The 20,734-nt window shown below is 45.2% G+C and overlaps 1 protein-coding gene across 11 annotated transcripts in view; it reads left to right on the plus strand.

Moving 5' to 3' along the window:
- Positions 1 to 20,734, plus strand: part of FRMD4A (FERM domain containing 4A) — a 552,335-nt gene that overhangs the window by 243,478 nt on the left and 288,123 nt on the right. For 2 of the 11 annotated variants that reach the window (XM_074942606.1, XM_074942604.1), the window contains exon 1: positions 12,515 to 12,607. The exons of the other annotated variants lie outside the window; for them this stretch is intronic. In XM_074942606.1, the coding sequence (XP_074798707.1) occupies positions 12,515 to 12,607 (93 nt within the window). Of the gene's footprint in view, positions 1 to 12,514; positions 12,608 to 20,734 lie in introns of those variants that run through there. 11 annotated transcript variants of the gene reach the window in all.

Here is a 20,734-nt window from a genome sequence, read left to right on the forward strand (position 1 = left end):
TGAAGCACATCCCGTTGTAATAGATCATTCTAGTGGCCAAGTTGATATAGAGTCATTTGCATATTACCAAGCACTTTACCATTACCAGGAAAATTAATATTCAGCTTAGCACTGCCCATAGCAGAGTCACTGAAGTGAGCTGTAGGCAGACAGTTCCGCCATCAGGTAAAAAGAACCACTCGGGAATGATCCGAAAGAACGTTCCAAACCATACATCTTTATCAACATCAGTTTTATGGCTTCAAGCGCGAGGTGATTTATCACTGCTGCTGTTTCAATCCTCTTGTGCCCTCCATTGCTCCAAACCAAGAGGTTGCTTACAAGACTGGGTAACTGTAGCGTATGATGCTGGAGTGTTAAAATTCCACCTTTCCTATGTCAAAGGATTGTCCTTGTTTCTTTTTCTTTTCTTTTCTGGAACTTGGTGTCATTTCAACAAAATGTACCTCGTAGGGCAGTAAAACCCCCTCCCAGGCAAGTGGAATTTGAAAGCTCCAGGAATGCATATCTTATCGCACAAATGAGCGCTCATTCCAATTTTATCATAGGGTGGAACAAGGAAACAGCAGACAGAAAATAAGCAGCAGTCTCTGGGGATCTAAACATGAGTCCGGTCCTTGCTCAGGCAAACTCCCCATTGACTGTGATTGACTTCAGCAAAGACTACAGGATTTGGCTCATTGTCACTTATTGGTCCTGGCAGTTCAGCTCAGCCTGAAGCATGTTCTTCTCACTTAAGTACTCTTTATGCTATTAATACTGACCTATCAGTTAGAGGAAACCAGAATAAAAGTCCTGAATAACAGGAATTGGGGTCTTTTCGGTCACATCAGCGTAAATCTGGAGGAACTCCACGGGAGTGGCTTAATGGAGTTTTGCAGGATAGAAGCTAGGGTGGGATTTGGCACAAGTTGTGTTTCATACTTCCCCCGTAAAGCTAATATTCCACTTGAATATGATTTTTGCAGAGGCTAAAAATTTGCATCCGCCTCACATTTGCCACAGCTTCCTCCCAGCACATAATGTACTTGTTATGTTGTCATTCTACTATCTCAAAAGCAGCTGTTCCCATATTGACACTTCCTTTCCCTTCTTACTAAAGGGCACTGGAGAGCTTTGTTGGCTTCTGTGGCTTCTGTGAGAGGAGATGAAAGGGAAACATCAGACATGACATTTCCTAATTAGCTGTCAGCACTAGTGGGCTTCCTAGGAGCTGCTTGTTGAGAGGAGACTCTGCTGTGTTTGCAAGCCCAAACCGACTATTCACAGACAGGAACAGGCCAAAACTAAGGACACACATCTGAGACCAAGTCATTGACTATTTCAGAAGGCTTTAATAATAGATCCAGGAAGTCTGGGGACCAGGGGAGAAGTACTGGTGGTGTGACACAACTTATCCAGGACACACATGCATGTTAAGGGGGTCATCGCTAGGTATCTGGGGGGCTGTGCGTGTTTAAACCTGTTGGTCACCAGTACTGGAGCCATTGCCCCAGAATGTCAACTTCTCCAACAAAACCAGAAGCAGAAAAGGTAAAGAGAGAATAACCCAGATGAAAAAGGGAGTTCAAAAGAGTCAGCAATGCAATGGCCTGAGAAATAAGGCTTTGTACCGAGCCTGGAAGGCAGTGTAGCAGAATTCTGATGGGTATATTCTGAGCAAGGATCCTTGAGCGAAGAATGTTGAATTCCCATCCCAATCCAGATAGAACCTCACAGTGGATCAAAAAACACCTGACTGATTCCTGTTGCCTTGTGGGGGACTCGGTCATCAACCAAGCACAAAGCCGAATACCCAATCTATAATGCATTTCCCTTCCTAACTGCCAACCTTTCCAAAATCACCAGCCCTAACGCTCCCTCCCTGTCCACCAAGTATACCAGAAAGACCAGGGTTGAGGTGGGGAATAATGATGACCCCTGCATCTAGATGCAAGCCAGCCTGTCCCAAGATAAAATGGGGCCTTCTGCTGGAAGTGATGGGGCTGCTGGCACGTGCCTAATTCCAGAGTTCCATATACCCAGGTCCCAACACAGTTAACATAATAACAAGGAAAAGAAATTTCACATACTTTATTAATACCAGCATTTATGTAGGGGAAAACAAAGGCTTGGCTACCTGTTATGGCCGAATGGCTACGTTCCTTATTATTCACTCTTCTTCCAGGTAATGTGCAGCGTAGAAAAGGGTCTAAGCCAAACGCTCACACCCAATTAGGTCTCCAGTTGCTGTCTTTATAGTAGGCAGGACGCAACCCCCAAATCGGAAGACAGCCGAACATATTTGGGGTTCCATAAATCAACATCTGAATCCCAAATCTTCAGGGGATGCCGATTTGCTGTTTGGAATCGGTCCATTGCAGAGATACAAACCAAGATCTAGAATTTGAGGTCGGGCCCATTTCGGACCAGTACCTCTGTGGTCCATCAGCAGCAACTGCACCAAGTGAGCCAAAGGGAACCTGACTCTGGTTACACTGACAGGACCTGTGCTGAGCTTTTTGTGTGTGTGTGGGGTGGGGGGGAAATCACTCTCTGCTGATTGTTTCTTACAGTCACTATTGCTGATCTGAAACACTTGGAAAATATCCCCCCAGTCCATGCAAGGGCTGCCCACAATTGCAATCCCCCATGAAGGACTGTGGGATCTCCCTCCATCTGCCCTGGGGGACACATACACCAAAGGGTGTGGGGGGGGGAGGGGTAGGATTCCCTATTATACAGTCCCTTGGAGTGACCTGGATAGTACTGGGGGGAGCAGGCTGCACTGCTCAGGAAAGGACTGTGCCACTCTGACACAATTGTAGACCATGCCTACATGCAGGGGTGCTGGGGGTGCGGCAGCACCTCCTGGCTTGAAGTGGTTTCCATCCTATACAGGGTTTGCAGTTTTGTTCAATGGCTCCCAGCACCCTGAATATAAAAACTGTTCCAGCACCATTACCTACATGCTTTGGCCTTTGCAGTCTGAAGTACCAAGACAGAGACAGTGTCTCTTTTGTGTCTTGTACAGCAATGAGCAAGCTTAACGAATTCATATAATAGGCACTTCATTAATAAAATAGAGATGTCAACGCAAGGCAACCATAACACTGATACCTAGCTCTTCTACAGTGCTTTTCATTGGCAGATCTCAAAGCGCTTTACAAAGGAGGTCAGTACCACTTTACAGATGGGGACACTGAGGCACAAAGCGAGGAAGAAATATGCCCCAGGTCACCCAACAGGCCGGTGACTGAGCCAGGCATAAAACACAAGTCTCCTGAGTCCTACTCCAGTGCTGTATTCGCTAGGCCACTATTCTTGGCCTGGGCATACCCAAAAGCATCCCCAACATTTCACATAGAGCCCGTGTTCCAGCAGCAAAGTGTATCAAGTAGATAGTGTTTGCAATCAATACTATAAATAAGAGTGTTTATTTTCTCATTGTCGGTGCAATTACATGGTTTATATTGTACTCTGCCACTTCATAAACACAGGCGATCAATACCCGTTATCAAAATCCGTACTCGGTGACAGCACACGAAGGGGAAGGCTGCCGGAAGAAGATTGTGATGGAAGTGCCTAGAAAACAAATCCACAAAGCAAACCCCATGCGTGGTGGGCTCCTTCCCTGCTTTAGTCACGGAAACCTTCTCTTGCCTGCTATTAAGCCTCTGTTACCTGGAGATTACATCGCTCTTAATAACAAATGCAATAATAAGGCATTATCAAAATGTAAAGTGATTAACCTAGGTAGCGGCAGTAAATCGCCTGGTTTAGCTGAGCTGCCGGGACTTGCTAATGGAAGAGTGAGCAGCTAGTTTGTACTTTGAGCAGTCACAAATCATGCATAATGTAAGAGAGCAACTGCTAACATTGCCCTCTGTAGAACAGCTGATATTCTCATTTCTTTATTTATCAGCGGAATCAGATCTTTGAAGCAGCCCCTAATGAGATTCCCTGTGGCATTAACAGCATCCTCCAGTTCACCCTCAGCATCCACTGCCCGTTTTTTAAGCAACAGAATAAGGACTCATTTAAGGTCTAACCTTGCACCATTGAAGTCAATGGGAGTTTTATCACTGGACAGAATGGGAGCAGAAACAGGCCCTTAGTTGTTGAATTGCTGTGGGAGTTGAGATTGCTCAGCACTGCCGAGCAGCTTGCAGGATTGGGTCCTTAGGGATATTATTAAGTAGATTTGGGGGCGGGGGACAGAGGAGAAAGTATTATTTAAAGGAGCTTTTATAAAACCTGTTATGAATAAAAAATATATATTTTTAAGAGCCAAATAGAAAATGCTAGTGAAAAGAGCTGGGGAGAAAGGAGTGTGGATTTATTTTATAAATTTCCTACAGTGATGGAAACTCCAAAACAGGGGCCAGTTCTCCAGTGTATTCTTCTCCCCTTCAGCCAGTTTGGATCTGACCATTTAGGGAGTCCCATGTTTGACCAAGCTCAAACTGGGTGTCACTGGGAGAGGTTACACTATGGGGGGCAGAAGTTGACCTACCACTAACCTTGTGCTACTGCAGGAAAACCAGAAAGTGAAACTCTGCAGTGTTGGATGACTTGTCTGAACCGAGTGAAAGGCGCAAAGTAGACAGTGTGACTGTAGCACTGTGAATTAGATTAAAGTATTTAATGATTTAAGGTGTTATTAGTAGCACAAGGAACAGTGAGAGTAATTAACCACTGGAACTTACTAGAGATGTGGTGGATTCTCCAGCACTTGACGTCTACCGGAATGAAGACTGGATATCATTCCCAATAGAGATGCTGTAGCTCAAACAGAAGTTATGGGTTTACAAAAATTACTAGGGGAGGTTCTTTGGCCTGTGATGTGGGAGATCAGACTAGATGAGCATGATGGTCTCTTCTGGCCTTAAAAGCTATGAAGGTTAAAGCATAATTAAATACCCGTCTTCATTTTATTTTGACAGTGCTGACAATGCCCCTCCAAATTTGTACAAATGAAGTTTTTACTTTATTAGGAGAAAGGTACCCATCATCCTCTACTTACAGGCTCCCAACAGTAACATGCTATCTCATTTAATAGCCTCATTTTTGTGGGGGTGGTAGATTCTCCTAAAAACTCTCAGGATGCCTCTACTTCTCTGCTCTCTCAAATGACCTTCTGTCATGGCTGCCTTCCCTCTGACCACGTGGCTTCTCTTGAGCAACGTCACTCCCCTACTTTCCTGCAGTTTAAGATCTTTTTTTTTTAACAAGTGTTACTTTAATTGAAGAAAGAAAGAAACTTACAAAGCATATGAAGGATGAAAGAAAATAAATATTCAGTGTTGTTTGACATAGTCCATATGTCACTTAGCTGTTATACAGTCCTATTTAGAGCCCAAACCTGATAAATTCTGAGTACCTCCTATGGATGCTCAGCATCTCATAGCTCATACTGAAGTCAATGAGAGTTGAGCAGTCTCAGCACCCTGCAGAATCAACCTCCTAATACCTTTGGACCCAATGCTGAGCACCTGCATCTCTCCTTGGAGTCATGGGTGCTCAGCATCTGGCCACTGACAAAAACTACACTCTGGTAATGTCCCAGATAATGCATTACTACGCCTGTAAGTGTCGCATCCAGCTTCTGCAGCCCGGCCATGATGTGGGAACGTAGCATTGCTGCCAAATATCTCATCTTTAATCTATGTAAAGGCCAAAGGCCACTCCCTGTTCCCCTGATGCTGTGGCAGTGGCATGTCTCCCGGGCACTTGTGTCAGACAACTTCCCTCCCTGATTCATTACTGGCTCTCCGACGTACGTGGGAAAGTTAGTAAAACTAAATTATTCTTAACTTTTATTATACAAACCAGGGGTTAAGCATGTACAAGAAAGCTCTAGGGTATTGGGGAACCGAGATTGACCTACAGACTGTAAAACAGAAGGAAAACTACTATATATACACAAGAAAAATTCTTCAGCTAGAACACACACAACCACTAATTCCTATTGCTATCAAGAAGTTTGGCCAATGGCCTCTCACCAAAACACAGCCTCTGGCTAGCTTGTTAGGCACTCTGGGGAATTTCCCGTGCTCACTTCCGTAGGATCTATTCCTGTACCATTGTGAATGCCTCTTGCGGGCACTCACCTCCACTGAAGTCACACCTTGCAGGACTGGGCCAGCAGGAAGGAGAGGTTCAGTTTAGGGCTCCATTTTGGGATTATGCTTTTTTTTACCCTCCCCTTTCTCAGCAAATCAAAGCAACTGAAACCCTGTCAGCCCAGCTGCAAACTCTCAAGCACTCAACTAAAAGATCCTGAAAGTGTCCATCCTTAGTTTGCCTTGCACATGGCACAACAGACCTCTCCTGCTCTGTACTGTTGAGCTATCTGACATACTCATACAGGCCCCATCACCCTAGTACCTGAGCACTTCACAATCTTAAATACATTTATCACCACCACAACCCTGCGGGGGAAGGAGGTGCCGTTATCCCTCATGTTACCGGTGGGAAACTGGGGCACAAAGAGGCCAAGTGACTTGGCCAAGGTCACACTGGAAGCCTGTGACAGAGCAGGGACTTGAACCCAGGTCACCAGCTAGTGCCCTAACCACTGGACCATCCTTTCTCTCTTCCTGCATATGGCAGATAACAGCACAGTCCTGTGGTGTATTGTGTAAAGAAGAGCCTGCTTCCCCTTTCTTCTGTGTCCTAACATTGGTCCTTCCAGTCCTGTGTCCCATCTGGGCCTCTGCTTAATGCTTTAGAGTACAGATGAGCCTGGATGTTCGAGTGTGCAGCACTAGCCTTTGGTTCAATCCAGGGAGTTTCAGGTTTGGATCTGAACTTCCCCAGATTTCAGAGATCCTTGATTTCAGATGGTTGGATTGGGCCCATGTCTACCAGCCTTGCCTATGTGCCAGTGAACTTCAGCCAGTAAAAGTTAATGTTGTGTTGTGCAACATAGAGCTGCTATTAGAAATGTAAATCATCAATAAGAGCAATCAGCATGCCCAGTGGATACACTACACAAGCTGTATGGTGAACAGAGTAAAAGCCTTCATTCATGTCCTGTACTGGGCTTCATGGTAACTCTGACCTGCAGCCACTTAACCAGGCTGTTACAGCTGGTGTGTTTGTACACCTTAACTTGCTGTTTAGTTTAATAGCAAAGGACACGGACTGCCCAGGTTAGCCGAGGGAGGGGTGGGGTAAATGGATGGTGAAGGGAGAATTTTCTCTGCATATTAGTACAGGTCAGGCAGGTACGTTGTATTGCACTGCTTTTCCTCTCTGCTTTTCAAGTTGGATGGAAAGGTAAATGGAAAGCGAGCCTTCAAAATTCTCCCGTGCTGAATTTCTTCCCTTAGCATGCAAATCAATGAAGGCTGGTTCCACAGTACTACTTTGCCTATGGAAAGCTAAAACCAGGCTCCTGGAGCTGAGCCACATAGGCCAGCAGCATCGTGTTTACCCAGAGCAGGAGCAGGCATAATATCACTGAATGTGCTATGGGGAGTTTATACACCTCCTCACAACACATGCTACGTGCGACATGTTCTCACCAAGATGGGCGGGGCCAGGACACTGACTCCACCCAGCAGTGCCTCCTTCTGGTGATTCAGCACTGCTGGCACAGCCAGAGGCCCCTCCCCTACACTCATGCAATCCCGACAGTCAACTCATGGCTGCCTCCTGTGCAGGAGATTTAAATGGCAAAGGGGGCTCCCTCCCTCCTTTCCCCCCCACCACACCCACATTACAGCAACCATTATATGTTCCCCTTATAAAAGACTGGCAAAGCTAAGTGCGTGGGAGTTACTTTCTTTCCCCCTGCTAAGCCCAAGTTAGAAGTGTGATTTTCCATAAAATCCTTGCTGATTTTGCTCCTGGGCTAAGAGTCCTTGTGATGGGGTGTACTGGCCCCACACTTGAGCGGAAGGGGTTAAAGTGGCGCTCTTAGCAGCAGAAGCCACGCCCCTGGCCCGACCCTGCTGGGCACGCTCCAACTGCTGCTGCAGCATAAAAGGGAGCAGCCCAGCTCAGTCAGTAGGAAGGATGTACCTCACCAGCTCCAGCCAAGATCCCAGACTGCGGGAGCAGGAGACACTGAGGCTCAGGCAGGGGCCCATGTACTTGTGGATGCTCCTGGGAGATTGCAGTCGACTCCTGAGGAGTCCAGAGACTCCGAAGGCACCCCAACTTCAACTGCAGAACTTAAGTCATGGTAGGAAGTAGCCCAGAGAGGGACTAGCCAGTGCCCTGGCAGCAGTCAGCATGATGCGGGTAGATTGCCTGGCAACTTAGTGGTGAACCCATTTGCCACTACCAGGGCCCTGGGTTGGGACCTGGTGGAGCAGGTCCCCCTACCTGGCTGCCCCCTTTGTGGGGGTGGCCCACTGAACCACCTCTCACTGGCTCTGGCCATTAGGTTTTGCTTCCTAGAGCCAAGGGGAGCCCTACTGACTTTGGCCATTAGGTCATGTTTCCCTGCAGCCAGGGGGGCCCCTTCTGACCCTGGCCATTGGCCCACATTTCCCTGCAGTTCAGGGGAGTCCTGTTGACTCTGGTGATTAGGTTGCGCTTCCCTGCAGCCAGGAGAGCCCGACTAACTCTGACCATTAGACCATGCTTCCCTGCAGCAAGGGAAGCCCTACTGACTTTGGCCATTGGGCTGCACTTCCCTGCAGTCCAGGGGAGTCCTATTGTCTTTAACCATGGGCCTATCCCACCCTTGCCCCACCCCCAGGAGGACAGGGTGTACTGGCCCTGCGACAGTCCCCTTTATAATTTCAGGCCCGTATTAACCCTTTCATAACCCACCTGAGGTAAACACCCCATCACGTGCGTAACACTTCTGAAAATCAGGCCTTTTAATTATTTTACTCTGGATAGTTTTACCAAATGGAGCTGTTACTGACAGTGCACCAGCACAGCACATTATGTTTCAGTTTATGCCAGTGCCATTGCTACTTTCCATTTCCTCATCTCCACTGGGCATTTATTGACCTGAAATGTGACTCTCGTGTTTCAGATATAACACACACCCATGCATTTTGCATCAGTAAATTATTTTCTTTCCCCTTTTCATTAAGGACAAAAAGATGTAAAGTCTGATATAGTAATAGATAGGAATGTAATTCTCTGTGATGCGTCATTACCACAAACCACTGTTTCCTGGCAGCCTGCAATTAGCGCTGGAGAGCCTCTGTCTGATTAAACAGTTTCCCCTTTCAGCAGTTAGTAAATACCTCGTGTCTCTGTTGTGGGTCTTGTGGTGAGCCAGGTCAAGATGCTCCGTTGGAGCAGAGTTTGGATTTGATTTGATTGTCCCACTCTGTTTTACCACTCTGTTTCTCTCTAAGGTTTAGGCTAGACATGAAGGAAAAGGTTCTTAACAGTCAGAACAACTTTACCTATGTGGTAGACGAGGTATCTGACTGACCCGCGGATCTGGGATCAGAGGGAGCTTCCGAAAGGGGATCTCCCCTTATGGGGGTGTCAGCTGCTGCTAGTCAACCATCCCCCAACCAATGGGGAAGAAGGGGGTGGGTTGAGGAGACAGACATAGTTCCATCTCACCAACTCTACTGAGAGTGCCTTAGTTTGTCAACAGAGTCTCTTATGCAGCACATTACCCGCACACGCTCACAAAACCCCACTGCCAGGGAGGTGGATGGGATGGGACATGCTGAAGGCGCTGCATCTATGGCAAATTCCCCTAAATCCACAACGTGTAGGCAACAAACCCCCACCCCCTGTGTGGGGAAGGAGCCCATGGAGTTCTCCTCCCACCTGGCCATCTGCTCTGGGCTGTTCCATGGTGGGGGAGCTGACCCATGGTAGGAGGGGAACCCATTTTTCCCAATTTCAAAGCCACTTTGCTGTTGTGGGTTCGACAGTGTAACATGAACATGGACATGGGGAAGGGAGGGGCGGTGGGGAAAGGAGAGAGAAATTAAGAGAATTAAGGCAGATGGCCAGATTCTCCTCCCATTTAGCGTAACTCCATTGACACCAGTGGAACTACTCCTGATTTGCAGCATTGTAAGTGAGAGAAGAATCAGGCCCATTATGGTCATTGGGCATACAGGGCGCCTGCTTGTGCCAGCCCTGCAGTAGTTTACAGGGTGGTGGGTGTCGTCTATCACTGCCCCTGATCCCTGCTACCTGCCCGTTGCCATTGTTCCAAGCTCCCTTCCACGGCCTCAGTTCCTGGCCCGCCCCACTCCTTGCCTCCTGACCATGGTGCCCTGGGCGGTTGCCCACCCATACTGCCAGCTCTGAGTGGGACTCTTTGACCCTAGTGGCTAGACCCTATTGAGAGTCTGAGTCTGCTGCTGCTGAGTTAATGGAGCTGGTCCTCCAGCTCAGGTCATAAAGACTCTTGCTTGTAGAGTAGGTCTTGGGTCCAGTCACTTGCAATGACTCATCCAGGGATATCATTACACCCTCGCTGCAGAAATGTGAGAAGAAATTGGGGAAAGCATAATGGAAATGATGTAGGCCGGAACCCTGAGAATCCAGGTCCTTAAATTAGATTACTGGAGAGATCTCTGCTAGCCCTGCTGTACATTTTATGGTCTAATGCCTGAGGTTCTGGCTCAGACATGATTCATCCCTAGTCTGACAAAATTTCCAGTGGGCCAGATTGCCAGTCTTATTACACTGGTGTAAATCCGAAGAAATACTATTGATGTCAGGGGAGTGACTCCCCAGTTTTTGGTGTCAACAAGAACAGCATCTGGCCTTTAATGTTTGGTTCAAACAGGGAGTGGTTAGCATTGGAGAGAGATTTTTAATCGTCATGAAAAAAATACTTTAAAAAAAAAAAAGTTGAGTCAAAACCTGTAACCCTATCCCTAGTCTCTAGAAAGAATCTATATCAGTCAGCCATGCTTAAGACATTTCCATCTTTTCCTCTCTCTCTCTCTCTATTTGGCAACACACATATGGAACTAATTAGGAACAAAGGCCGATTGTTTTTAATATTTGGAATTTCCCACATTAAGCTGCTGCTTTTTCTTTTTTTACTGCCTTTTAATGCATGCACATATGCTGGACAGATACATTCTTTTCTCTGTTATAAATGGTGTGCTGAAGGCCACATTCCCAATACCTTCTTTTGGGCTTTTAAACTTGAACCAAAAACACAAACAAAAGAAGTAAGACATTCAATTGAGCACTATCCATGGGAGAAGAGATTAATCTCCAAAGCTTATCAGAGATCTGGCCAAAACTGGACTGATCTTAAAGAAAGAACAGTGAGCCAAATTCTGCTATAGTAGACCACGTGAAATAAAAAAACCAGCGTGGAATTGATGGAGTGACTCTCAATTTGCACAGGTTAACTCAGAAGCAGATCCATCCCAGTACCTGTAACAGAACGTGAAAATAACAGAATAGACCTTAAAAGCAATTGTTAAATCACATATATTTGCTTTGGGGCATTTCATGGTGTTTGCAGAAATTGAAAGAAATTTGCCAAAGCTCAAATCACCTCTGTACCAGTAAAACGATGGATATTGTTTCAACATAAGAGTGACCATACTGGGTCAGAACAAAGGTCCATCTAGCCCAGTATCCTGTCTTCTGACAGTGGCCAATGCCAGGTGCCTCAGAGGGAATGAAAAGAACAGGTAATCCTCAAACCTCTTTTATCTTCTGTAAAAGAAAATGTGATCCTCTTCTACTGTACAGTTGGATTCCAAGAGAAAGCAGAAGTACACACTAAGACTCTGCTTCTGTACAGAATGTGTTACAGTAAAGTCCAGTTAACTTATTGTTTTAGTACTGGTGAAAGTAGCAGACGCTTCTAAAAATAGGCATATAACTTTATATGTTTCCACTGGTATATGTGTGCATGTATAGTTATAGAGTGTGTGTGTGTGTGTGTGTGTGTGTATATAAATGTGCACTGTATTCATACACCTAATATATACGTGCTAGATATAATAAACAGTCGGGGGGTGGGGTATTAACTGAGCAGATTGGAGAATCCTTTAAAGTCCAATTACTCTGTATGTGCTCCCCTATGACTAGAAGAGAGTAATATCTGAATGTAGGATTTAACATTAATCTCTGTGCCAGATGGTGATACACCAGATATTCTTTTTAAGGTGAACATGTGATCTACTGTACAGCAAACCAGAGGGGTCTGCCATCACGTGATGAAATGTATAAGAAGTCTGATAGAGCTTTGATTAGACAACTGACCTGGTTACCATCTGTAGCTACAAGAAGCGAGGTTGACATTTTTGGAACATTCTTCCCAGAAGCTTAATTCTTCCACCTCTGTGGCACAGCGATCCAGCTGAGCAAACTACACTGAGTGAAACAGAAGGAAGCTAAAGATATGCTGCTTAAAACATGTTAAGGTTGCAGGGATTTTTTTTTCCTTCCTTCAAAACAAGCCACATCTTGACTCACATGGTCTAAAATAAAAACCCACTCAGCTATTTGATATTTGGGAAATCTGCAGGAGACTGTAAGTTATTTCAAAGGAAGCTTCTCTCTGCTCTGAACACACACACACACACACACTCACTCACTCTCTGAGCTCTGCACTATGGTAGTGCAGACAGCTGTGACTCCCGGTAGGACCCGAAGACTTTTGTTCAAAATACCGTATGGATCACTGAGAAGACACAGTGTGGAAAGGGTAAGCTATGATTTCTTTGTACTGAGTAAATGCCCCAGAGAATGGAGATGGTCCCATTGTATAATCTTTTTTAACTATTAGTAATCAGTATCAGTGGGGGGCTGTGTGATAATGTGTAGAAGTCAGTAGTAGTGAGACCTATTTGATGATGTATAGTAATTAGTACAAGTCAGAGACTATATGTTAATGTATGATAGTAATCAGTGCTAGTAGGAGCTATAGGATAATGTGTAGTAATCAATACTAGTCAGACTTCGTGGTAATTCATGGTAGTAATCCATGCTAATGGCATCTATAGGATAATTCCTAGTAATCAGTACTGGTCAGAGACTGTGAGAATGCAGGATAGTAATCCGTACTAGTGAGGTCTATAGGATGTCTAGTAATCCATATTAGCTGGAGCTGTATGATGATGTATAGCAGGAATCAATACGAGTAGATGCTATATGATAATGCAGCATAATAACCAGCACTAGCAGTGATGTATAGAAGTTAATTAGCACTCATGGGGGTTATATGATGCACACTAGTAAACTGCATTAGTGTGCACTATACAATGATGGCATTGCAGTAATCGGTACTAGTGATGGCGATGTGATAACACACACATAAACATCCCTGGGTAAATCAGATGGCGAGGGTGGGAAGTTTCCTGTTTCCAATGTGTGGCGGTGAGGAACAGAGGGAGCAGGTCACTGCGAAAGTGTCAGATATGCAAGTGCTTGTTAAGGAAGGCATCCAAAGTTGTTTCTTGGAGCCTCCCTGTGCTCTTAGCTTCAGGAAAGAGGTTTCACTCTGACCGTGCACAACAAAGTGACACTTAGAAGATGGAAAAGTGAAGGTGTTTTTAGTGGTTTTAACAGCATGCCTCAATGGCTCTGAAGACACTGGCTATCATTTGATTTTTTTAATACAATAGGGCTAGCATCATAATTGCATTGCTAATTTCCTGAAAGGACAGCTGTGGTGCTTTGAGCCGGGGAATGAGATCCCCTTAGCTTTGAGGAATGACAGAGATGATAAAATGGCTGTAGTAAAAACAAGCCTCTTGGCTGACTGATAACATCGCACTTGTGGAGACCAAAGAGGACAGATGTGTGTGTGTGAGCTAATGAAAGCTAAAGGCTGCCTTTAAATCATGGATTAACCCCACTGTGAACTGTCCAAAACCCAGAAGACTTGGGAGTTCAAATGGAAGTGCTGTGTTACCTGAGGGAGATGGAGACTACTCTTGGTGTGTGCACAATACCTACCCAGGCCAGTACATCTTACAGCACTTAGATCTCCCTCAGTTAACGTGCGCAAGCAGACTTTGCATACTCGTGGCTTTTTTGTGGCTTGGCTCTTGCAGAGCATGATTAAGACTAGAGGAACATAATTCATAACTGATTAATGAATTGTGACACCTTTATAAGTCTGCCTTGTCTATATGATCGGAAGGTGAAAAGCTCCCCTGATAAGCTGGTCCTGTTTGCTTATAATGTAGTCAAAGATGTCACCCTAGTTAAATTTGGGCTTTGACAAATTAAAGTCCTGTTGCTGGGAATTGCTGAAAGACCCTCGATTCCTAATGGAGTCAATAGGCCTACGTGTGTGAGTAAGGACTACTCACTTAAGAATTACTGGGTCAGGTTGTCTCAGTCTTTGGGGCAGGGACTGTCTTTTTGTTCTGTGTTTGTACAGCACCTAGCACAGAGAGGTTCTGCACCAGGATTGGGGCTCCTACAAGCCATTGCTATCCTAATACTACTACTAATAGTAATAATTAATAAATACATAATAAAAACCAATAACCTCTTTATATATAGTAGTTACATAGGATAAAATGTAGAGTATTCCTGTCTACATATGTACACTCATAGAAATAGGCCCTGATCCTGCAATGTGATCCTTGTGCATTCGTCAGCCCCCTTTGGTTTCATTAGGGCTCTGCAAGGTGGTAAGAGTCCACCTACATGGATCATCTTGCAGCGACAGCAGGGAAAGATTCCCAGTGATAAATACCATCTACACAGCAAAAAAACCCAACAACCACAGCAGCAAGTCTTAGAGCCTGGGTCAACAGACTCAGGCTTGTGCTACGAGGCTAAGAGTAGCAGGGTAGACATTCCTGCTTGGGCTCTGAGACCCACCCCCCTCGCTAGTCCCATGGATCGTCTTGACTGCTATTTTGAGCCATGCAAGCCCATGTCTGTAGACACCTGAGATTGCTGCCACAGAGGGTTTTTTTGCAGACCAGACCTATCCTCCAGCTCCTGAGATTTGTAATAAGGGGGGTGTGACTCGCAGGAGCATGAACTTTATTTCCTGAACCTAGTCACATGACACAAGTGTCTAGTGACTTCATGGTCGGGATTACAAGAATGTGTGCATTGCCTGAAGTCAAAAACTCAGGCACTGCTTTAAAATTCTCTTCCACTTGAAATAATTGCTAATTCTCCCAGCACAGGTGAGCTCTCAGCTGACATACTCAACCCTGCACCAACTGCCACACTCAGTCCTGGGGCAGGGAGGAGGTGTGGCCAGAGTGTGGTATGCTCCAGCTATGCTCAGGTGGCATATGGGCCCCACAGCTGCCAAAAGTTAGAGCCAAAATTTAGAGCAGCCCCTGGGCTGCTCTCGTGAGCACTGCAGTTCATAGCAGTGCCGGTCTGGGGCTGAGTGCAGGAGAGCATCTGAGCCTGTTTGTTTCATTATCCTTTGGGACTTTTTATTGTGCTGAAGTCTTTATGCTCATAGAGACTTCTGGGCCTAGAGATTTCTCAGCAGAAACCTCTTGCCAGATGGGAGAGTTGCCTGGCTCCTCTCTCCAGCACTAGTCATCAGCCAGGGCTCCTCCCACTCCACCTCCTCCTTACCTACTCACAGTAGGGAGCATTGAGCACTTACTCTAAAGCACAAGTAGAGTATTGGGCAAGTAGCCATTGCTCTTCTCACTACAGCCTGAGTCACGATCTTAGCAGCCCCAGTGTGGCAGAGAAAGGGCTATGACAGACAAGGCCTTAGGCAAGAAGGTGGAGGGGAGAGGGATACAATAGATATGGGCCGTTTATCTACATGCCCGTGCCATTTAAATATATAAACATGGAACCCAGCCTCATTACTTGGCTGATGACTCCTAGGCTTTGTGGCCATGTTGTGTCTTGGGGAAGGATCTGAAGAAGGATATGGCCTTACAGATGAGTGCAGGGACTCTGGGTGGAAGGGCATTGTGGAAGAAGATGCAGAGATGTCTTCATGAGAAGCTGGCAAACAGGTGGACAAGGTTGGCATTGTTGGTCGAGGGAAGAGTCTGGGAGCAACAAAAGCGGACAAGTAGAGGGGGGCAGAGAGGTGAGGAGCCTTGAAAGTAAGTGTAAGGAGCTTAATAATAGCTAATTACGTGGTAACAACTGGAACATACTATTCACTTTATAGGGTACAGTACACACATGTATGTGTCCACAGTATATCTCGCACATGGGTGTACATACATGACGAGAGAAAATACATAATGGTCGGGAGTGAGACATTATGTAGTGCATAAATCATAACTGTCCATAAGTGAGGCTGAGGGTCATAACTCATCTGCAGCACAGCTCGACGTGACTTATTTAAGCGCCTCTCCTAGCTCACTTTTCACTGTTCTCTGTAGCGACACTAATATGAATGTACGAGGCAACATCAATGCTAATACCGTTTCTTAGGTTGTCTGCTGGCTTAGAGGAGCTCTCTGAAACCACATCATGTATTTATATAAAGGAAGAGTGAGCACCGGTGGCAGTGTGGAAACTGGCAGTGTGGAATACGACTTCTGATGGCTCTCTTTATGTGTACAAGCTTAGGATCAGCCTCAGCTGGAGGTATTTTCAAATGAATGAAAACGGTTTATTTCGCTCATCCCCACTGTGTAAACCGAGATTGGTTGGTTTGTTTTTTTCAATCAAAGGATGTAGCCGCACCCATAATACAGGTTAATGATCAGGTAGAGCATAAATAAAATGAATATTCTGAGAAGGAACATGTTTGCAACAGCTCGTACCTCTTCTTTCATCTACTGTCTGCATCTCAAGTCAGCATTGTTGTCTGTGTTACAATAATTCTCAGAGGCCAGCAACCAAAATTAAGGCACCATTCTGCTAGGTGTTGCACAGACACATAGGAAGAGATGGATCCTGCCTCAAAGAGTTTACACTCCAAATAGATGAAACAGATTAAGGTTGGGAGAAAGGTGCCCTATTTTACTAATGGGGAGCTGAGACAGAGAGACTAAGCACCTTGCCTAGGGTCATGCAGAAGTCTGTGTCTGAGCTGGGAGATGAGACCAGATCTCCTGAATCAAATCCAGTGCCTTACTCCTTCTATCTTGGGCATTTTGTTTTCCCCACAAGCCTTATATCTAGAGATTAACAACATAATATACATAGTTAATGGCAGAGGATACTATTCATATAAGATTATGTACATGGGCCGGGTGCGAGAGGAAGATCTGTGGAGTGTTGTTAATGTCTAAACAGACATGCCTGTTGCAATGAAGTTTCTGTTTCCATCATTGCAAGGAGCTGTTTAAGAGCACATGTTGATTCCTCATTTCAAGGCTTCATCAGCTGTTTTCCAGCTGCTGGAATCTTGCTCAACACATGCACAAGCCTTAAGACAGAAAGCCAGCGAAGAAAGCAATGCACGCAACCATAGCAAAGTCTGCCACCTCCTATTCGTTCAGACCTTGAAGGGGTAGCACTACAGAGGCTGTGGGGAAAAAAAGGAAAGGCAGACTCAAGGTTAAATGAAGGGTTTCATATATGAAATACTTCAAGACTGTAAGAAATGAAGGTCAATCAAACAGACGTTGCTGGAAAAGTGATTTTAAATGAGATGCGACAGTTTGCATCCATGCTTCTTAGCTCCTGGTCCTCAGCTGGTGTAAATCAATGTAGTTCCACAGATTTCAGTGGAAGTCAAGGGTGCTATGCTGAATTATGCCAGTTGAGGATCTAGCCCTATTGGCATTTTATTCTGGTCAGCCTATTATCAGCCTGATTTCTTGACCCTTTCCATTTTGCAGCTGCTGAGAAGGATAAGCTAAGAATTTAGAATGCAGCAAGGTGCCGCTGAGCCACAGGCCAGAACTCTGTTGTTGATAACACAGATGTAAATCAGCAGCAACTCCACTGATGTCCTTCCAGCTTTACATCCCTGTAACCAACTGCAGGATTTGGTGCAATGTCTATGATGCTTCCATTCCAAATGTACATCCATGCGTAGTCATTAAAACACAACCACACAAAGATAAATCCTTAAGTGGATATTTATTACTGTTAAAAGCAGACAGCAATGAAACTGCAGAGACAAGTCAGCATAAGCTCCCACGTTATCACAAACTTCAAATACATTAGAATGCTGGAGGAGGCCTCGTTCCTTCTATAAATAAATTTCTCTTGAGAAGAGAGAGCTCTCGGGGCAGATGAGATTCAGCCTTCGCGTCACAGGCTTACTCCATGACAGGTTTTCCCACGCTATTCCACTAGCTTATTGTGACCTTTGCTTTTGGAGAAAGAATATTGTATTTATTACTCATTTTCCTTTTAAGTGATTGCAGCCATACACTCTTGTCCCCAATATATGCTGCTCTTGTACAATCTGCTGGAAATATTACTCTCCTGGTCCACTGACTGGTTCTTTCTTTTTTCTGCTAGACAAAACATAATTCACAACACTTGTTTTGTTATTTAAATGTCTTCCAGCATGGATTCTGGAGCAAAACAGAAGGTAACCTAGGACGGGTTCTGCTCTACTAACCACTCAGTGGTGCCTCCTTGTGGCTCATCTGGGGACTTAGCTCTGTTGCCTGGTCCAACACCCCTTCCTGCTGTTACCCAGCCTGTCATTTCCCTCAGTTATTCTGTGGTCTCTCATGCACCGGGAGCTGCAGCTCTTTCCTCTTCATGGCTTAGCCCTCCAGCTAAAGTTCTCCCCCCTTCCAGGGTATCATCAAAGTCTGCTTCCAGACTGCTTCCAGCTGGCCCCAAATGGCCTATCCCTAGTGTGTCACTCCAGCAGTGACTTGTAGGGGAACCCGGGCCCACCATCTACACTGGGTTCCGGTCCAGGGACCCTCAGCCCAGCAACTGTGGGCTTTTACTCTCCCAGCCCTCAACTGCTCCTTCCCTGGACCGCTTCCTACTCTTCCCCCTTGTATCTGGGAGTATGACTGCAGGTTTCCCCCCTTGCAGCCTACTAACTTCCTCTCTTTATAGATCCCGCCCAGCTGAATTTCATTAGCAGTAAGTCCTAGCACTCCCTGGGTTTCCCTCAGGTGCAGCCTAAGGTTAATTGGCCTGATTTACCCCTTCAGGCCTTGTGTGCAGTGGATACCACATCACACAGACTTTGGTACCAGGAGCTGCAGTAGGAGCCTACCCAAGTGTAAAAGATGGGATGGTTTTTGTGGAATTCTTGCGGGGTCGTGCTGCTCGGTTGTAAAACTCTTTCATACAGTATAGGTGAGTAATGGTGTCAGCAACTGAGCAGGCCCCACCACAAAGCAAATTCCCCTAGAGAGAAGCTGATCCTTCCAGATCATAGCTGAAGTCACTTAAACGCAAATTTTCAAAACATCACGCATCAAGCCCTTTGTGTATTTAGTGGGCTTTGCCTGAGCGTCTCCTGTGAAATGTGTTGAAAATGTGCCTCTTGTGATTTTCACCAGTCCAATAGACTGCCTGGGTGACAATGATACCTCTTTGCAATAGAGCTATTCAAATAATGGGGAGAACTAATGATTTTTGGGGTAATTCAGTGGAGGAGCTGTCTGGAACAAGAGAGAGAATCTGGTGGCTATGAACTTCAGTAGTCTTTTCTTGCAAGGTGCTCAGATCTGAAGTTGAGGAGTATGGTGTATATATACCTGGATAGATGAAAAAATGCAGTATTTTGTGACATGCATTATTTGCAATGAATTATTCACTAGCATTAGGCGACAAATAATTATGTATCAAAGGAAACTGAGGGGGAGGATTAGCCGATTAAAACTGCCACCAGTATAGTGCTCTGATATGAACACCACTTACGGTTGCTGAAGCATCAGTTGTATCTGTTTAATCTGATGTTTATTTTTTCTGACTTGTGCATGAGAATTTTAGAGGAACTGGTTTAATTCGACCTATGCCTAGATATCCAAATGAGTGGATCACCAATGGTTAGTTGAAAGACATTCTATTTTGTGATACTTCCAAGAGCTGTAACAAATCAAAATAGGCTTCTCTGTGAAAGAGATCAGGAACTGTTCCTGATTTATTCCTCCTAAAAGGTAGGCAAGTTAATAACACAAGAGGTTAGAGAACAGCATCAGCTAATAAATAGTGATGGGCGAACTGCATAGAGATCAGTGTTGGGGTTCTACTCAGATAGGCCTCCCCACAATGAAGTTTAACTGAATTATCCAAATCTTTCAAGGCTGGAGACCTCATGACAAGAAGCTTTTCTGTGCAATTTCTGGGACTTCAGCATCTCATATTGATCAGAAAATGAAAAGCCTTTCTCATTGCAATTTGGTACTTCTAGTCCAAACCTTGGCTGGAATCCAGAAGTACAAAGACATGTAGCAAAGTAGGGGTTGGGGTGAAAAATTATCTGAATACTTCATGTCCTGAAAAGAGATTTGGTTAAAAATCAGTTCTAAAAAAGGGCAAAGGCTTGGAGGAAGGAGCCAGGGGATGGCTCATACTTTTTATGCACTTATTTGCTCATCCCTGCTAATAAGCCTAATTAAAAGGCTCATAATGCTAGCTATCAATATGATACTACCATGCATGTTCCTTATACATCTCCAATACCAGCACAAAGCTCTTGCATTACAGTTGGGTAGCAAGTTACCTGACTACCATCAAGTACCATCCTGAGTCCCAGAGACATAAACTAACATGTCAGGGAAGTCACCCAGAGGTTCTCTTTCATATGAAGACTGTACTTCCTGTAGGCATAGTGATTGATTGTGAAGATCAGTACAGAGGTGCTTTGGGTTGTGTATTTAAAAGATTGGACTTACTCACAAGCCTCCAGACTGCTCTCTATTTTAGTCCGAATTCAGAACCAGGCCTGGTCCATCTGCAGTGCATGCATTACATAAACCCACAACTGGTTTTGAAA

The sequence above is a fragment of the Natator depressus genome, chromosome 1 (genome assembly GCF_965152275.1).
Source record: "Natator depressus isolate rNatDep1 chromosome 1, rNatDep2.hap1, whole genome shotgun sequence".
Classification (NCBI taxonomy): domain Eukaryota; kingdom Metazoa; phylum Chordata; order Testudines; family Cheloniidae; genus Natator; species Natator depressus.